At 41.2% G+C, this 20,627-nt stretch overlaps 1 protein-coding gene across 2 annotated transcripts in view; it reads right to left on the bottom strand.

Moving 5' to 3' along the window:
• The window catches only part of LOC124802657 (TBC1 domain family member 15), a 57,373-nt gene that overhangs the window by 14,373 nt on the left and 22,373 nt on the right, over positions 1-20,627 (bottom strand). For both annotated transcript variants that reach the window (XM_047263562.1, XM_047263563.1), the window contains 3 exons: positions 13,560-13,807; positions 9,408-9,606; positions 8,986-9,203 (listed from right to left, as the gene is read on the bottom strand). In XM_047263562.1, coding sequence (XP_047119518.1) covers positions 8,986-9,203; positions 9,408-9,606; positions 13,560-13,807 — 665 coding nt within the window. The remainder of the gene's footprint in view (positions 1-8,985; positions 9,204-9,407; positions 9,607-13,559; positions 13,808-20,627) is intronic.

Below are 20,627 nucleotides of genomic sequence, written 5' to 3'. Positions count from 1 at the left end.
TCGCATAGTCGTCTGTCATTTGTTTATTTTTTTCAAATAGTCTTTGTACATTACAGACAGTACAGTTAGCCTTCTGCAACCGAGCAGTGTGTCAGCGGTGCGCAAGCAGCAGCATTACTGCATTTACTAGGCAGTCTTGTATTTCAATAACCGTTTAAATTTTGTGTCAAATTGTTTGTGCTCTCTGTAGATAGTTCCGATGTATTTAGCATGGATAGGGACTGTGACTGCTGTGTTCGGACGCGCGTTGAGTTGACATCCCTTTGCTCCCAGCTTCAGGCAGTGTTGGCTTCGGTTACACAGCTTGAGGCTGTTGCCAACAGGTATCACTGTGGGGGTCCGGATGGCGGTTTGTCGGGGACAGCCAGCTCGTCCCACGAATGCCCCAATCTGACTTCGGCTGTGGTTGCCCAGGATACTGCCCACTGCTCACACTGAGGCTGACTCCTCACCTGTGATAGAGTGGGAGGTCGTCTCGAGGTGTGGCAGGTGGCGAAACACATTCCGGAGTGCTGAACAGAAGGCCTCTCCAGTTTGTCTGACGAACCGGTTTCAAGCTCTGTCTCCAGCTGATACTGATCTTCGGCAGGACATGGCTGCTTGTCCTGTTCCAGAGGTTGCCCCTCAGTCTGCAAGATCCGGGTGGTCGCAGAGGGTGGGCTTACTGGTAGTTGGGAGCTCCAACGTCAGGCACATAATGGGGCCCTTTAGGGATATGGCTGCAAGGGAGGGGAAGAAAACCAATGTGCACTCCATGTGCATACTGGGGGAGCCATTCCAGATGTGGAAAGGGTCCTTCTGGATGCCATGAAGGGTACAGGGTGCACCATCTGCAGATGGTCACTCATGTCGGCACCAATGATGTGTGTCGCTATGGATCGGAGGAAATCCTCTCTGACTTCCAGCGGCTATCTGATTTGGTGAAGACTGCCAGTTTCGCTAGTGGGATGAAAGCAGAGCTCACCATCTGCAGCATTGTCGACAGGACTGATTGCGGACCTTTGGTACAGAGCTGAGTTGAGGGTCTGAATCAGAGGCTGAGACGGTTCTGTGACCATGTGGGCTGCAGATTACTCGACTTGCGCCATAGGGTGGTGGGGTTTCGGGTTCCGCTGGATAGGTCAGGAGTTCACTACACACAGCAGGCGGCTACATGGGTAGCAGGGGTTGGGTGGCGTGGACTGGGCGTTTTTTTAGGTTAGATGGCCTCGGGCAAGCAATAGAAGGGCAACAGCCTCAAAGGGTTCAGGGCAAAGTCAGGACATGCGGGGACAAAGCAGCAATCGATATTGTAATTGTAAACTGTCGAAGCTGCGTTGGTAAAGTACCAAAACTTCAAGCGCTGATAGAAAGCACCGAAGCTGGAATCGTTATAGGTACAGAAAGCTGGCTGAAGCCAGAGATAAATTCTGCTGAAATTTTTACAAAGGGACAGATGGTGTTTAGAAAGGATAGATTGCACGCAACCAGTGGTGGCGTGTTTGTCACTGTTAGTAGTAGTTTATCCTGTAGTGAAATAGAAGTGGATAGTTCCTGTGAATTATTATGGGTGGAGGTTTTACTCAACAACTGAGCTAGGTTAATAATTGGCTCCTTTTACCGACCTCCCGACTCAGCAGTATTAGTGGCAGAACAACTGAGAGAAAATCTGGAATACATTTCACATAAATTTCCTCAGCATGTTATAGTCTTAGGTGGAGACTTCAATTTACCAGATATAGACTGCGACACTCAGATGTTTAGGACGGGTGGTAGGGACAGTGCATCGAGTGACATCATACTGAGTGCACTATCAGAAAATTACCCCAAGTAATTAAACAGAGAACCGACTCATGGAGGTAACATCTTGGACCTACTGATAACAAACAGACCCGAACTTTTCGACTCTGTAAGCGCAGAACAGGGAATCAGTGATCATAAGGCCGTTACAGCATCCCTGAATATGGAAGTAAATAGGAATACAAAAAAAAGGGAGGAAGGTTTATCTGTTTAGCAAGAGTAATAGAAGGCAGATTTCAGACTATCTAACAGATCAAAACGAAAATTTCTGTTCCGACACTGACAATGTTGAGTGTTTATGGAAAAAGTTCAAGGCAATCGTAAAATGCGTTTTAGACAGGTACGTGCCGAGTAAAACTGTGAGCGCTTCAACAACAAAGTTAGGAAACTACTGCAAAAGCAAAGAGAGCTTCACTGCAAATTTAAATGCAGCCAAAACCTCTCCGACAAACAGAAGCTAAACAATGTCAAAGTTAGCATAAGGAGAGCTATGCGTGAAGCGTTCAGTGAATTCGAAAGTAGAATTCTATGTACCGACTTGACAGAAAACCCTAGGACATTCTGGTCTTACGTTAAATCAGTTGTGGCTCGAAACAGCACATCCAGACACTCTGGGATGATTATGGCATTGAAACAGAAGATGACATGCATAAAGCTAAAATACTAAACATCTTTTTCCAAAGCTGTTTCACAGAGGAAGACTGCACACTGCAGTTCCTCCCCTAAATCCTCACACGAACAAAAAAATGGCTGATATCGAAATAAGTGTCCAAGGAATAAAAAAGCAACTGAAATCACTCAACAGAGGAAAGTACACTGGACCTGATGGGATACCAATTCGATTCTAGACAGAGTAGGCAAAAGAACTTGCCCCCCTTGTAACAGCCGTGTACCACAAGTCCCTAGAGGAACGGAACGTTCCAAATGATTGGAAAAGAGCACAAGTAGTTCCAGTTTTCAAGAAGGGTCATCGAGCAGATGCGCAAAACCTGTATCTCTGACAGCGATCTGTTTTAGAATTTTAGAACATGTTTTTTGCTCGCATATCATGTCATTTCTGGAAACCCAGAATCTACTCTGTAGGAATCAACATGGATTCCGGAAACAGCAATTGTGTGAGACCCAAGTCGCTTTATTTGTTGATGAGACCCAGAAAATATTAGATACAGGCTCCCAGGTAGACACCATTTTCCTTGACTTCCGGAAAGTGTTCGATAGAGTTCTGCACTGTCGCCTGATAAAGTAAGAGCCTGCGGAATATCAGACCAGCTGTGTGCCTGGATTGAAGAGTTTTTAGCAAACAGAACACAGCATGTTGTTCTCAATGGAGAGACGTCTACAGATGTTAAAGTAACCTCTGCCGTGCCACAGGGGAGTGTTATGGGGCCACTGCCCTTCACAATATACACTACTGGCCGTTAAAATTGCTACACCAAGAAGAAATGCAGATGATAAACGAGTATTCACTGGACAACTATATTATACTAGAACTGACATGTCATTACATTTTCACGCAGTTTGGGTGCATAGATCCTGAGAAATCGGTACCCACAACAACCACCTCTTGCCTCAATAACGGCCTCGATACACCTGGGCATTGAGTCAAACAGAGCTTGGATGGCGTGTACAGGTACAGCTGCTCAGGCAGCTTCAACACGATACCACAGTTCATCAAGAGTAGTGACTGGCATATTGTGACGAGCCAGCTGCTCGGCCACCATTGACCAGACATTTTCAATTGGTGAGAGATATGCAGAATGTGCTGGCCAGGGCAGCAGTCATTTTCTGTATCCAGAAAGGCCCGTACACGACGTACAACATGCGGTCGTGCATTATCCTGCTGAAATGTAGGGTTTCGCAGGGACCAAATGAAGGGTAGAGCCACGGGTCATAACACATCTGAAATGTAACGTCCCTATTCGAAGTGCCATCAATGTGAACAAGAGGTGACAGAGACACGTAACCAATGGCACCCCTTACCATCACGGTGGCTGATACGCCAGTATGACGATGACGAATACATGCTTCCAATGTGTTCACTGTGATGTCACCATACACGGATGCGACCATCATGATGCTGTAAACAGAACCTGGATTCATCTGAAAAAATGACATTTTGCCATTCGTGCACCCAGGTTCGTCGTTGAGTACACCATCGCAGGTGCTCCTGTCTGTGATGCAGCATCCAGGGTAACCACAGCCATGGTCTCCGATCTGATAGTCCATGCTGCTGCAAACGTCATCAAACTGTTCGTGCAGATGGTTGTCTTGCAAACGTCCCCGTCTGTTGACTCAAGGATCGAGACGTAGCTGCATGATCCATTACAGCCATGCGGATAAGACTGCTGTCATCTCGACTGCTAGTGATACGAGGCCGTTGGGATCCAGCACGGCATTCAGTATTACCCTCCTGAAACCACCAATTCCATATTCTGCTAACAGTCATTGGATCTCAACCAACGCGAGCACCAATGTCGCGATACAATAAACCGCAATCGCAATAGGCTACGATCCGATCTTTATAAAAGTCTGAAATATGATAGCACGCATTTCTCCTCCTTACATGAGGCATCACAACAACGCTTCACCAGGCAACGCCTGTCAACTGCTATTTGTGTATGAGAAATTGGTTGGAAATTTTCCTCACGTCAGCACGTTGTAGGTGTCGCCATCAGCGCCAATCTTGTGTGAATGCTCTGAAAAGCTAATCATTTGCATATCACAGAATCTTCTTCCTGTCGGTTAAATTTTGCATCTGTAGTATGTCATCTTCGTGGTGTAGCAATTTTAATGGCCAGTAGTGTATATAAATGACCTAGTAGATAGTGTTGGAAATTCCATGCGGCTTTTCGTGGATGATGCTGCAGTATAGAGAAGTTGCAGCATTAGAAAATTGCAGCGAAATGCATGAAGATCTGCAGCAGATAGGCACTTGGTGCAGGGAGTGGCAACTGACCCTTAACATAGACCAATGTAATGTATTGCGAATACATAGAAAGAAGGATCCTTCATTGTATGATTGTATGATAGCGGAACAAACACTGGTAGCAGTTACTTCTGTAAAACATCTGGGAGTAGGCGTATGGAACGATTTGAAGTGGATTGATCATATATAATTAATTGTTGGAAGGTGGGTGCCAGGTTGAGATTCACTGGGAAAGTCCTTAGAAAATGTATATCAACAAAGGAGGTGGCTTACAAAACACTCATTTGACCTATACTTGAGTATTGTTCATCAGTGTGGGATCCGTACAGGTCAGGTTGACAGAGGGGATAGAGAAGATCCAAACAAGACTGGCGCGTTTCGTCACAGGATTATTTGGTAAGCATGATAGCATTACAGCAATGTTGAGCAAACTCAAGTGCTGGAGTCTGCAAGAGAGGTGCTCTGTATCGCGGTGTAGCTTGCTGTTCAGGTTTCGAGAGGGGGCGTTTCTGCATGAGGTATCGGATATATTGCTTCCCCCTACTTATACCTCCCGAGGAGATCACAAATGTAAAATTACAGAGATTCGAGCATGCACGCGGCTTTCTGGCAGCCTTTCTTCCCGCGAACCATATTCGACTGGAACAGGAAAGGGAGATAATGACAGTGGCACGTAAAGTGCCCTCCGCCACACACCATTGGGTGGCTTGTGGAGTATAAACTTAATGTAGATGTAAGTAAGAGGGAAAGTATAGCATCTTGAGATCCCCCTGCACTCTGTCTTCTCTGTTCAGCATCCCTAGACCTGCCACTGACTCACAGTTCACTGTTTAGCTGTATGCTTATGTTCCAGCGAAGCTATTGCAGCAGTACAAGATTTTCCAGGTATTTTATAGCCGAAGTTTGGAAAGAAATAATTTGTTGAATGGAAGTGAAATCTTGTACTAATTTTGAATATAAATGAACAAACTTTATTAGTAGAACTATATGCATTTTGTCATCCAGAATAATCATCGCTAATACAAAGTTTTAACTGTTACGTAAGAAGAGTTATTATTGGACAAGTCCCGTTTTGTGTATTTTATTATTTGCATGAGGTATTCCACCTGGTCTTTGTGCCATTCCAATAGAGTTGGAGACGTGTGTGAAATCTTGACGTGCGAAGTAGTCAAAGGTAGCAAAGAGCCTTCTGCACCAGCCTCACTGTCAAGGAATACCAATGACCAGAAGTTTAGATCAATAAAGAGTATTTATTTATTGAAAAACTACTACTTATACATTACCCAGAAGGTCTCCTGTAACAACATATTTATCAGCTAATGAGTTTTATTTAAAAGCACAATAGAAGCCTTAAAAGATTGGAGTTGCTAAGTCCTGGTTGTTAGTAAAAATTAAGTTATTCTATGGATAAGAACAATATTTAACAAGCCGGGGTTTGCAGACTACTCTGAGCTTAAGATCACAATGAGGTAACTTAAAATATTAACAAGCTGTTGCACTATAGAGTGCCTGAAAGAATTTAAACTGAACCTGGCACGTTTAACCTAGCACAACATGGGGAGACAATTACAACTGGACAAGACACCCTCTTATTTGTGGAGGTGGGGTAAAGGTCTTGCATAAAGAATACACTAAAAGAAATTAAGCAATTTCTACCAAATTTGTTACATATATGACTTGCTTCCTAGCAAAAGTTATGTTTGGCAAGGCACCACTAGTGGTGGCCTTAGGAATGCAGTATGAGTGTCAAGGGTGTAAGGATACTATAACCTTACATAAAATCGTTACTGTACAGGATATGAATGCAACATTTCCTATAACAACGAAAATAATCTGTTTTCAACAACGTAATGCAATTGGATAAATAAAAATATCTACTCACTGCAGCAGCAGGAGAACAGACATAAAAGAAGGTTATACTCATGCAAACTTTTGGAGCCAGTGGCTCCTCCTCCTGGGAGAAAGGTTAAATGAGAAGGAAGAGGGGTGATGGAAAAGATCTGGAGAGGTTTAGGAAAACAGGTAGAACCACAGATCAGGAGAGACTTACTGGACGGGATGAAAAGGAAAGACTTCCTTCTCATCCCACTCAGTAAGTCTCCCCAGACTCACGTTTCTGGGTGACTTTTCTGAAATCTACCCCTTTTCCTAAATCTCTCCAGTCCTTTTTGTCCACCCCTCTTCCTTCCCCTTCAATCCTTCTGCCAGGAGGAGGAACCAGTGGCTCCTCTAGCTTGCTTAAGTATAACCTCCTTTTATGTGTGCATTCTTCTGCTGCCGCTTGGTGAATAAAATGTTTCATCTACCCCATCACATATTTCCTACAATATGAAGTTTATCACTGATGCCAACAATTCCTTTCAGAACGTGCCACTTCTTTTTGAGGGACAGGCTGCTTAAAAGATAAACTACCTTCTCTCTATTTCAATAATTTCAGAGTGTAATTGGGGCACACAATAACAGTCAAGGTGTATTTTTATACATGTGAGAATGAAAGCTGCATTGTTCATTGATAAATATGGCATTAACTAGAATAATGGAAAATCCAGGATGGAATGTAACAATACTATGAGAAGGAAAGTTACTACTCACCATATAGCGGAGATGCTTAGTCACAGATATGCACAACAAAAAGACACACAATTATAGCTTTCAGCCACAAAGGCCTTCGTCAACAATAATAACACATATACTCACATGCGCACACACTCACACAAACTCAACTCACACACTTGACAGCAGGCTCAGGCAACAGAAACCACAGTTTCAGTGGTTTCATTTGCCTGAGACTGCAGTCGTGTGTGGGGATTGCATTTGAGCGAGTGTAAGTGTGTGGGCACGCACATTCGTGTGTCTATTGTTGACCAAGACCTTTATGGGCGAAAGCTGTAACTGTGAGAGTCTTTCTGTTGTGCCTATATGCGACTAAGCATTTCCACTCTATGGTGAGAAGTATCTTTTCTTCTCATTTTCCCCCTAAGGTAAGTCTTTCCACTCCCAGGATTGGAATGACTCCTTACCCTCTCCCGTAAAACCCACATCCTTTCGTCTTTCCCTCTCCTTCCCTCTTTCCTGACGACGCAACCGTTGGTTGCGAAAGCTAGAATTTTGTGTGTATGTATGTGTGTGTTTGTGTTTCTATCGACCTGCCAGCGCTTTCGTATGGTAAGTCACATCATCTTTGTTTTTAAATATATTTTTCCTGCGTGGAATGTTTCCCTCTTACTGTCATTTCTTGTTAACAATATTAGCTTATTCCCAAGAACAAGCAGCTTTCACTCAGTTAATACTCGGCAGAGATCAAACCTGCATTTGGATCGGACTTCCTTAATCCTTATGTGGAAAGGTGTGCAGTCTATTGCTGCATCCATTTTCAGTAAGCTACCACCTAATTTAAAAAATCTTAGGTGTAATCCACGCACTTTCAAATCGAAACTGAAGAGTTTCCTCGTGGGTCACTCCTATTCTGTTGAGGAGTTCCTTGAAAAATTAAGTTTATTCTTGTTGTATTGTAGACTGTGTTTAATTAAAGTTGTGGATTGACTTTTTTCGGTTTCATGAACATTTTATTTTTATCTGTACATACTTTTATGTTGCAATTTCATGTACTGACATGTTCCATGACCTTTTGCTCCTCAATTTGGTCCTACGGAACTTGACGTGTAAATAAAAATATACACTTTCACCCAACAGCAGGTCTCCCGCCCTCCTCTCTCCCCCCAACACACACACACACACACACACACACACACACACACACACACACACACACACACTGTCTTGAGGCACAAAGGTCCTCAGTGTCCACAGACAGTGACCATGTGTGTACGAGTTGTGTCAATGTAGGTTTCCTACTTCTGAAGAAGGATTTTGTCTGAATGCTGCAATATTTCTAACATTCGTTTTGATTGTGCTTGTCTGTGAAAACATTTTCTCCATGTAGTGTGTAGCAATCTATCGTTTTCATATTGTTATTCCATTCTGGACTTCCTGCTTCCGCATGGATGTAGGACATAGGGTAAGCACTGAAAGTTCACATGGACTGCCCGATTATCTCACCGTGAATAACATTGATCTTGCAGTAAACTGATCTCACAGATCCATAGTGTAACATATACTAATTCAAATTTATGATAGACATATTCATGAGAAAATTTGAAGGGAACTGAGGAACTACTGCAACATGTAAATTTTCCACTTTTAAAAGTGCCATTTTACTTCAATTTGACACACTACGATGTTTCTGTGGTACCAACATCTAAAATAAAACTCAAGCTTACCACTTTGTCCATAAAACCCACAAAACACCAGAATGCTTCCACTTCATTGTTCATAATGACAAGTATTGGCGACAGGAGATCACTCATTCCTTGGACATATCCCAAATCAAAATTATACATGACATATGTCATCAGGACATCTGACAATACTTGAAGATTGCAATTGTTATCACCAGCAAAGAATTGTATTGTACGATCAGTACGGTTGACATCCTTCTCTGCCAAGAAAATAATAAAAGAAAGAGTATTAATAAAGCACCACAAATTATTATTCATGTAAGAACATTCAAAGGAAAAAAAGAAAAGAACAGTTATATAAACAAGAATAACCTGTACTAGAATTTAATATATAGCAAACAATGGCAAAAATACAAGGGACTGTGGGCAACTACATTTATAACAAAAGTTAAGAAACCACCAACCAATGAGGCTTTTCCTCTCCCGAAAGTCTGAAAACCTCAGTTCCTGTGATGGTGTTATGGTCCGCCACTGCAGTTTCATTTGGTAGTACTCATCAGTTTTATTTCTCTTTATTTGCTGTCTTTCTTCTTCTGTAGAAGTCCAGGGGTAGTATCCCAGGAGGTATTTCCATACATCTAACCGGATATTTGGTAAAACACCCTATAAAAGGGAACCAATCATAATTACTTCATTGTTAACATATATAAGGCTTACAGTTTTGAACATGGCTGTTATTCAGCAACTATATACTAGTTTCAATATAGGATTCAAGAGCCAACCAGTTGCACATAAACATTAAGTACGTAGTCCTAAGTTTTGACACCTACTAGGGATGTCTTCATCAGATTGAACAGTTGCTGAATCATAAAATTACATTGCTAAAAAGCAATAGTCAGAATGTGGAGCAGCTATGCTCAAGACAAAAGTGAAACAAAATGGTGTAGCCTTGCAACATGTACCCAGCTGGGACACGTGTCTGATGTTCCCAGCTGGGTACAGGAGGCAAAGGTTATTACATTTTGTTTCACTTTTGACTTGAGCATAGCTGCTCCAAATTCTGACTATTGCTTTTTAGCAATGTAATTTTATGATTTAGCAACTGTTCAATCTGATGAAGACACTCCTAATAAGTGTCAAAATCTACATCAATGTACCTAACATTTATGTGCAACTGGTTGACTTTTAATATGCAACAGAACAGTACAGCTGATTGCAAAACGTTCCAAGAAAAAGGAAATACTTGATGATATGAGCACAAATACAACTTTACGGCCTGGAAACTAGTTATGTTAAAAACTTTTCGACACAAGGTGGCCACATTAGGAATGTGATACCAGTGAACTCATTCTGATTGCAGATAAGGAGTTGTGTGCAGTACATGATGACATTGAGAGGTGGATTGGGAGGGGAAGTAGACCAGAGGAAGGGAAGATTCCAAAAGTGGTATTCTACTGCTCCCACAATCTACACAACATCCTAGTTTCTCCTTATGCCACACCTACACTCAAACACTTGCAACAAGGCTCGTACCTCAGTGAAGACAAAGAGGTGCAATACCTGTTCAGTACACACACCAAACATCCTAATCCAGTCCGATCACATGCATGTCTTATATGGTAGGGTTACTTACAAAAGCAGCCTTGTTATATACACTGAAGTGCCAAAGAAACTGGTACAGGCATGTCTTTTCAAATACAGGGATGCATAAACACACAGAATACGGCGCTGCGGTCGGCAACGTCTATATAAGACAAGTGCCTGGCACAGTTGTTAGATCGGTTGCTGCTGCTACAATGGAGGTTATCAAGATTTAAGCAAGTCTGAACATGGTATTATAGTCGGCACACGACCGATGGGATACAGCATCTCTGACATAGCGATGAAGTGGGGATTTTCCCGTACAACCATTTCATGAGTGTAGCGTGAATATCAGGAATCTGGTAAAACATCAAATCTCCGACTTCACTGCAACAGGAAAAAGATCCTCCAAAAACAGGACCAATGGCGCGTGAAGAGAATCATTCAACATGACAGAAGTGCAACCCTTCTGCAAACTGCTGCAGATTTCAATTCTCAGCCATTCACAAAGTATCAGTGTATGAGCCATTCAACAAAATATAATCGATATGGGCTTTCGGAGCCAAAGACCCACTCGTGGTCTCTTTCTGACTGCACGACACAAACCTTTACGCCTTGCCTGGACCTGTCAACACCAACTTTGGACTGTTGATGTCTGGAAACATGTTACCTGGTCAGACGAGTCTCGTTTCAAATTGTATCAAGCAGATGGATGTGTACAGGTATGGAGACTATCTCATGAATTCTTGTCAGCAGGGAACTGTTCAATCTGGTGGAGGGTCTGTAATAGTGTGGGGCGTGTGCAGTTGGAGTGATATGGAGCCCCTGACATTTCTAGATATGACTGACAGATGACACATAAGTAAGTGTCCTATTTGATCACCTGCGTATGTTCATGTCCATTGTGCAGCGCGACACCCCACACATCCAGAATTGCTACAGAATGGCTTCAGGAACACACTATAAAAGTGCAAACACCTCTGCTGGCCACCAAACTCCCCAGCCATGAACATTATTGAGTTTATCTGGGATGACTTGCAACATGATGTTCAGAAGAGATCTCCAACCCCTCGTATTCTTACGGATTTGTGGACAGACCTGCAGAATTCATGGTGTCAGTTCCCTCCAGCACTACTTCAGATGTTAGCCAAGTCTACGCCACATCGTGCTGCGTCCCTTCTGCATGCTCGTGGGGGCCCAGCATGACATTAGGCAGGTGTACCAGTTTCTTTGGCTCTTCAGTGTATTAGCTCTGTTGTAATTTCTGCACACTATTTTATGTGGGCAACTCTACCAACCAGCTGTTCATCCAAAATCAACTGCGGCCAACAGCAAAGTTGACCACCCAGTAGCAGAACTCTCTTTCGGATAAAACCCCAACACTAGTGTCTCTAAATAGATGAGATTTGTTCTTTGAACACATCCTCCAATCCTGTAATCCTCTTGGCCCCACTTTCCACTAGGCTCCTGTCCAATGTTCACCTTCTTCCCTAAAAACACAAACACACACACACACACACACACACACACACACACACACACACACACACACACACACTAGTGAGTGCATGCACCCAACACCCACTCACACACAAATATACATTCACCCATAGGCAAACTTCTATTGTAATTAGTAAAGACACACCCCAGTCTCCAAACTGGAGGAGAATTAAACCTCAAAAAAATAAAGCTTACATCCATGACCATGTCTAACATTTCAATTAGATTAGTTAATAAATTCATCAACTTGTGGCTAACATGAAGCTAGGTGCACAACATGTCTTCAGAAGGATTTGGTTAAGAATCTTCTTCAGTTAGATACCTATCTTATTGTTCTGAAGCACAAAAATAAATTCATAAAACGCTACAGAAGATCCCTTCATAAGGTTTTCAAGGTTTTGTTATAGCTACTACTAATTTTTACAAGTTAGTCCTGTAGCCTGAATCTAATATTTCCAAAGCAAGCTACTTTTATTGGCAGGAGTTCATGTTCTGGTAGCACGAACAGTACTGCAGACCAGACACTCATTATGGACAATGCCTAAAGGAAATGGCAGTGGCTTTATTCAAGAAATCATCATTTGAAAACACAATTGGAAACAGCAGAAGTCACTACCATAAGTTCTTCGAACATCACAAATTACGATGTTAAATATAAGGGGCATTCAATAAGTAATGCAACACATAAATTTTTCTCAGCCAGTTTCAATTGAAAAAAATGTGTAATTTGTTATGGGACATCATGGAATATTCCCGCTTCAGCCCCTATAGTTTCATGAAATTCCAACAGGTGGAGGCACTATACTTAGCTTTCAAACTGAGGTCTCTAACAGAGGTACGTTCCAAGCAGAGAGCTGCAATTTGGTTTCTTTTGGAGGAAAACCAGGGCATCACAGACATTCCTAGACACTTGCAGAATGTCTATGGAATCCTGGCAGTGAACAAAAGCACAGCGAGTCATTCAGCGAGGTGCCTCTCATCATCGCAACAAGGTCAGGCACACCTGTCCAATCTCCTGCATGCCAGCCAGCCACACACAGCTGTGATTGCTGCAACGTTGGAATGTGCAGACACACTGATAGATCGCAGTCAAACACCTTGCTACACAAGTGGACGTCTCTGTTGGTAGTGCTGACACAGTCGCCCACCAGATGGCACACTCAAAGGTGTGGTCTGTTGTTTTTCATACACCTTTCAGTTCAGACCTCGCACCTGCCAAGTTCTATCTATTTGGTCCAATGAAGGATGCAATCTGACAAGCAGTGCATGGCTAATGAGGAGGTTATTGATGCAGCAAGACATTGGCTCCGACGTTGGCCAGTATAGTGGTACCATGTGGGCATGCAGGCCCTCCCAGTAAGGTGGTGTAAAGCCATCGCATTGAACGATGATTATGTTGAAAAATAGGGATTTGTAACAAAGAGAGTGGGGAATAATGCGGTGTATTGGAATCTTGAATAAAACCAACCTTTCAGAAAAATCTGTTGCATTACTTATTAAATGACCTTAGTATTATCAAGTACTGAAGTTCTAACCCCTCTGAAAATGGTAGCTTTGATTTTATCAACATCTCGATGGCAGGGGTCAGCAGTGATAAAAGCTGACCATTCCTCCGCCGACAGTGGTGGTCCCCGACGAACACTTTGGCGAGGCGGTAGCACACGCCCAATCACTTCATAGCCTTCTGCTGCTCCTGGTGGTGGAGATGGTGTCCCCTCCAGTGACAGACTTCGATTTAATAATTCTGCTACTTCCTGTTCCTCAGGCTCATTTGGTTTGTACACTGTGAATGTAAGTCAGAAAAAAGGTGTAAGCTGGGAACCCATGAAAAGCAAGCAAATCTAATTTTTTATTTTCTTTTCTATTATCACAATAATGAGAATGTACAAAACTCAATTTGAAAACGAAATTTATGTCAAAATACACATTGATGGATCACAGTGAAACACTTCGCCACACAACTGCCAAAACTGAAATAAGTGCACAATTTATATACCTATCTAACGAACTGTTTTAATAATACTGAAATGTAGTTGCTTTCAATTCGGGAGCTGAACAGTTCTTAAGGTCTCATTTGCAAATAACCTTAATAAACCATCTGAACAATGTAACACAATTTACTGCAAATCATGTGCTAAGAAAAAGCAAATTTTATTTTAGTAGTTCTGCTCAATTTGTCATTTTCTCATAATCCCATACCCTAAGAACCAGCTGCACACTGTAGTCAACTATTTGTTATCTCTTTATTGATGAGAGCACTTACAGCGATACTTCAAATGACAGTAACCAGTGTTTTCTAGCTAGAATATGGAAATGATTTTCAAGAGATTGATATCAGTTCTCGTGTTTTGTAGACAGTGAAATGTTTTACATAAGCCAAACACTGAGTTGTATCAAGTTGTCAAGGACACAGTTGTGAAGTGGAACTTTATACAGAACATGGAATTTATGTCAGAAATTTCAAGCTTTGAAGACTGAAGTGGTTAAGAGAATGAGCATGAAACCAAAAAAAAAAATGGCAGTGCTTAAAAGCAAATGGAAACTGGAGAAACATAAAAAATGAAGCAGAAGAAATAAGCAGGAAAAAATAGCCAATAAATCAAAATATGAAACTGCATCCAGAGAGAGAGAGAGAGAGAGAGAGAGAGAGAGAGCACGTGTAGAGGCAACAGATGATGGCAGTAGAAATGAAAACTGAAAGAAAGGTTAATATAGTTACAGGCGGAACAGCAAGGTCATTTTGAATAAGGATACAATAATGAACCAGAAAATTACATTTCAAACGAGCTGTTATAGAATTCAGCTTCAGAAATTTAGAGAAACCATGGCACACTTAAATCTAGGTAGTTACACACGGATTTGAGGACTGCTGCCCCCATTGTATAAAACATTGCACCATCTCGTGAGATATCCCAATGGTACAGAGAGAAATGCAAGCAGTCTATGTGGTTCCTGTCTACATCTACATCCATGCTTTAGAAACCACAGTGAAGTGCATGGCGGAGGGTACTTTTCATTGTCCCACTTTTTAGGGCTTCTTCCCTTTCCATTCACAGCTGGTGTATGAAACCATTACGAAAACAGAAGAAAATCTCATGCCTAGAATTTCCATCTCTGCTGGTAACATTGCAGACATTCCGGAATCTTCGAAGGGACAACAATGGTCTGACAATGTACTGCACACATATGGGCCATGGTCATGCATTCAAATGGTTCCCATATGTACCATGTCCAAATGTGTTTGTTTTGATGTTGTCTATTTCCTGGATTAATTTGAATGAATAATTTTGGAACATCCTGTATAGTATGGTTAAGTAGTTAGTCAATTTTGCTTTTTTGTTTTTGTAAATACTAGTTGTGACGGGGCAATGATTTATTGTTTTTGTTTTTTAACATTTCATTAAAGACGTGTAGAAAAACCTTTTTTGCAAGCCCTAATTGTTCACTCAGAATAAAGTGTTGTGACCTGGAGCTATGGATGTAAATTCCAAGTTCTTTAGGTAGATTCATTTTCTTTTGTTTGCTGATTGCGTGTAGTATCTGCAGGTTGCCTTCAACGAGTGCAGCGGTGTGGTCACTTTCTTTCAGATGAGTCGCAAAAAGAGGATTTATGTAAGTTATTTAGCTGAAAGGCATCCATGTGTTCTTGGTATGTTAAGAGAGGACTGTAGGCAAATGTCACATGAAAGTTTGTAAATACTTGATTTGTTGTAGCACTAGCTATTTGATTTGCTGCAATAAATGATGTGTTATAGCTTATTGTTAGTGCTGAAGGATAATTGAATAGCACTGTCACATGTCATGTACACTACTCGCCATTAAAATTGCTACACCACGCAGATGATGTGCTACAGACACGAAATTTAACCAACAGGAAGAAGATGCTGTGATATGCAAATGATTAGCTTTTCAGAGTATTCACACAAGGTTGGTGCCGGTGGCGACACCTACAACATGCTGACATGAGGAAAGTTTCCAACCGATTTCTCATCCACAAACAGCAGTTGACTGGCGTTGCCTGGTGAAATGTTGTTGTGATGCCTCATATAAGGAGAAATGCGTACCATCACATTTCGGACTTTGATTAAGATCGGATTGTAGCCTATTGCGGTTGCGGTTTATCATATCGCGACATTGCTCCTGGAGTTGGTTGAGATCCAATGACTGTTAGCAGAATATGGAACGGTGGGTTCAGGAGGGTAATACGGAATGCCGTGCTGGATCTCAACGGCCTCGTATCACTAGCAGTCGATATGACAGCCATCTTATTCGCACGGCTGTAACGGACCGTGCAGCCACATCTCGATCCCTGAGTCAACAGATGGGGACGTTTGCAAGACAACAACCATCTGCACGAGAAGTTCGATGACATTTGCAACAGCATGGAGTATCAGCTCGGAGACCACGGCTGCGGTTACCCTTGACGCTGCCTCACAGACAGGAGTGCCTGCGATGGTGTACTCAACAACAAACCTGGGTGTACGAGTGGCAAAACGTCATTTTTTCGGATGAATCCAGGTTCTGTTTACAGCATCATGATGGTCGCATCCGTGTTTGGCGACATCACAGTGATCGCACATTGGAAGCGCATATTTATCATCGCCGTACTGGCGTATCACCCAGCGTGGTGGTATGGGGTGCCATTGGTTACACATCTCTGTCACCTCTTGTTTGCATTGACGGCACTTTGAAGAGTGGACGTTGCATTTCAGATGTGTTACGACCCGTGGCTCTACCCTTCATTCGATCCCTGCGAAACCCTACATTTCAGCAGGATAATGCACGACTGCATGTTGCAGGTCCTGTATGTGCCTTTCTGGATACAAAAAATGTTCGACTGCTGCCCTGGCCAGCACATTCTGCAGATCTCTCACCAATTGAAAACGTCTGGTCAATGGTGGCCGAGCAACTGGCTTGTCACAATACGCCAGTCACTACTCTTGATGAATTGTGGTATCGTGTTGAAGCTGCATGGGCAGCTGTACCTGTACACACCATCCAAGCTCTGTTTGACTCAATGCCCAGGTGTATCAAGGCCGATATTATGGCCAGAGGTGGTTGTTCTGGGTACTGATTTCTCAGGATCTATGCACCCAAACTGCGTGAAAATGTAATGACATGTCAGTTCTAGTATAATATAGTTGTCCAGTGAATACTCGTTTATCATCTGCATTTCTTCTTGGTGTAGCAATTTTAACGGCCGGTAGGGTATACAATTAAGCAATGCCATTTTATGTTGTACTGAGCGAGAGGAGGAGTTATTTATAGCAACATCACTGCTTATGGGTTCATGAAGAGACATTTTCAGACATCAGAGTCAGATAACAGGAAATCAGAGGATTTCAGTAGTTTCCTTAGCTGGGTTTGAAATTTGGGTGTGGGGTCATTTTGTATTTCATGTATGTTGCGTTTATGAAAACATCCCTAAGTTTTGCTGATATACTCAGATTCATACATAATAACTGATTTCCCTTTGTCATATTTCATGCCTTGTCAAGAACCCGCCAGCACCGAAACTACATTCACAGCCAAAAATTCATAAGCATAATTGTCCTGTTATGTCCTGAAGTCCACTCAGGAAATAGTGCAGCATATTTTATCAGCTACAACCTGAAATATATTCTCAGCAATTTCTCAATTAAGAATAGCTACAATCACATAGAAGATATCAAAGATATGCTCATATCAGAGGGTGCCAAATTTGCATCGATGGATATAGTAAACCTTTACACCAACACACCTATTTATGACAATCCACATAATTAAAAACGTTGTATTAAAACACAAAAAGTTATCTAAGGCTGCGATATTTAAACTCCTTCATCTGATTGAACTACTACTTTCACACAATTGTTTCTCTTTTATGAACAAAATTTATAAGCAGGAAGATGGTCTTCCAATGGGCAGCAGTTTGGCAGCAATCATAGCAGATAGTCACGGTAAATACACAGAAAAACTATTCAAGGCACAACATTTATTTAATGATTAACTAATTCATTACATGAGGCATGTTGATACCATTATCCTGTACAATAGTACAATTAAGAAGGTTGAAAAACTTGCGAATTCTCTCAGTAGCATGCAGAAGAATGTTAACTTCACTGTCAAATAAAGCGGATAAAAGGAATCTATTTCTTTGATCTTACAATCTCTAATGTAAGTGACAAACGTGTGTTTCAAATTTACCACAAACCAACCACCAGTGATGTTGCCATAACAACTCCGGTCTCCCAACACAAGACAAAATGGCATTTTTCAGATCTATGTTTAACTGCTTACACAAAGTTCCACTTAGTCCTTTTGATGAATGAAAAGAAATTAACATTATTACAGGAATTGCATACAAGAATGGATACAACCCAGATACAGCCCCTAAACTTCAGAGCAAAATCAAAATGAAAGAAGGCACACCACCTAAATCAGATTCATAAACACAAAAAACACATTTGCTCACATCCCCTTTATAGGAAAAAATTCATACGAAGTTGATAACCTTGTTGTATTCAAATATCATTCAGCATTAATAATAAGCTACAACAGCACATCATTCACTGCTGCAAGACAATTATCCAGCATCATTGCAAATCGTGTATTTTCACACTTTCATGTGACAATTATTGCCCACAGTTCTATGTAGGCCAGACAGGATGGAATTTCACTATTAGATACTGGGAACACTGCAGGCCATATGGCAAAATAACTTTTATAAATCCACTTTTGCAACATATCAGAAAAACACAGCCATCAGCCACAGTCGTTATAGACAACCTGCAGATACAAACACTGTCAGCAAACAAGAGAGACAATCTTCCATAAGAACTCTAAATTTACACCCGTAACTCCAACTCACATCTCATTCTCATTGAACAAGTAGACATTGCAAACAAATCAATTTCTACACATCTTTAATGAAATATTTAAGAACAAAAACTGTATCTCATTGCCCCTCGCAACCCTTATTACAAAAATTAAAAACCAGAATTGAGTGACTATTTAATCTCATACAAATTGCCAGCAACCATTCTACATATTATACATGAAATTGTGGTTCCACAACTGTGTACATTTCCTTTTCATCCTCTGACATCTTAAATTTCTGTGTGCAACATCTCTGTATTTCATACATCTATGATCTTAGACCACAACCACTGTTCTCCTGTGCCAACACACAGGATATTGTAAATGCATGTGCTTCTGAAGTCAGTAACATTTAAAGTGTCACCTACTATATCACAGAAATATGGAATTACCGTTAATTACAATGGTTATTAATATACAGTTAATGAGTAAAAATTGAAATATTTTTGTTATAAATGTAATGTGGCAATGATATGGATACTTCAGCTACATTTATGTACCTTAATATTTTTCAATAAATGGTTTTTTATTTAATCTGTGATCTCCAACATTGACTAGGAAAACATGCAGCTCACCAAACCACCTGACCATGAGAACAAGCATGAAACTGGTCACTTGTCAAATAAAACCATCTTCTGTTAGGACTGGTACCGGACATTTCAACCCAATAAAGGGCCTGTCACTGAGTTCAACTGCAAGCTTTGTGGGTAACATTCAATAAGCTGATATTGTATTTTAACCCCAGAAGGATCAGCCTATCAGCCTTCCATATTACATGGACTTTTTTTTGTGCTTTTCAAATGTTACTGATGTGAGGAGAATGTCCCCATATGTGAGTGTGAAATTTGTCAAACAGAGATAATTATTACTGACCATATCTCAGTTTCTAGATGAGGTACGACACAGAGAGATCTTTTGACAGACTTGATTGATATGCTCTTCCCAATAGAATTTGGTGCCAATATGAATTCCTTAGACAGTCCTAATATATTCTTTTGATTCTGTCATGATTACAAAAATGTTTACTGGCTGCAAATCAATTTAATGCAGGGTCAATTGTCTCTTGCACAATGCTACCAAAATTTGGGAAATCATGATTCAAAGTAAGTAAACTTGTCTCATCAGCATAGCCGAATACAGACTGTGATACACAATGGAGCAGGACATTGATAGCCACAATGAAGAAAGGAGGCCAATAACAGAGCCCTGTGGAACACCCAAAGCAATTTCTACAAACAAGGAGTGTATTTACAATTAAGAAGCTTTCAGCTGTTGTTCAGGTAGGAACAAATTACTGTTAATGTAAACATGTGTATACAATAACACTCCAATTTTGTTAGTAATCTGTTTAAAGGAATGCATACGAATGCTTTACTTAGATCAGTAAGTGACACCACCTTCTTACTTCTGAAAGCTGTGAAAGTCTGATGAACAAGAGATCTTGAGTTATCTGGAGAAACTCCGCACTTTAAAAATTCATTAAAAATAAATCTCAGTGGCTTAATTATCAAGCGGATTGTTCATTTAACAACATTATTACAAATTAAGTAGCAGTCGATACTTTTGGAATTAGACAATTTGGAAAGAGTTTTACAGAACTCATCTGAAGTGACTTCATCCAAATGAAACCGTAGACCATCAGACAGCGGGAGAATAAGCAGATCCCTTGCAGATATGACAGTGGCTTTAATTTTATCCAAAAGTTCTCTGACTGATGTGACAAAGTAGTCATTACACCCATCAGG

Source organism: Schistocerca piceifrons, chromosome 6 (genome assembly GCF_021461385.2).
Source record: "Schistocerca piceifrons isolate TAMUIC-IGC-003096 chromosome 6, iqSchPice1.1, whole genome shotgun sequence".
NCBI classification, from domain to species: domain Eukaryota; kingdom Metazoa; phylum Arthropoda; class Insecta; order Orthoptera; family Acrididae; genus Schistocerca; species Schistocerca piceifrons.
Note: the sequence above shows the minus strand (reverse complement) of the source record. Positions and strands in the feature narration are given on the sequence as shown.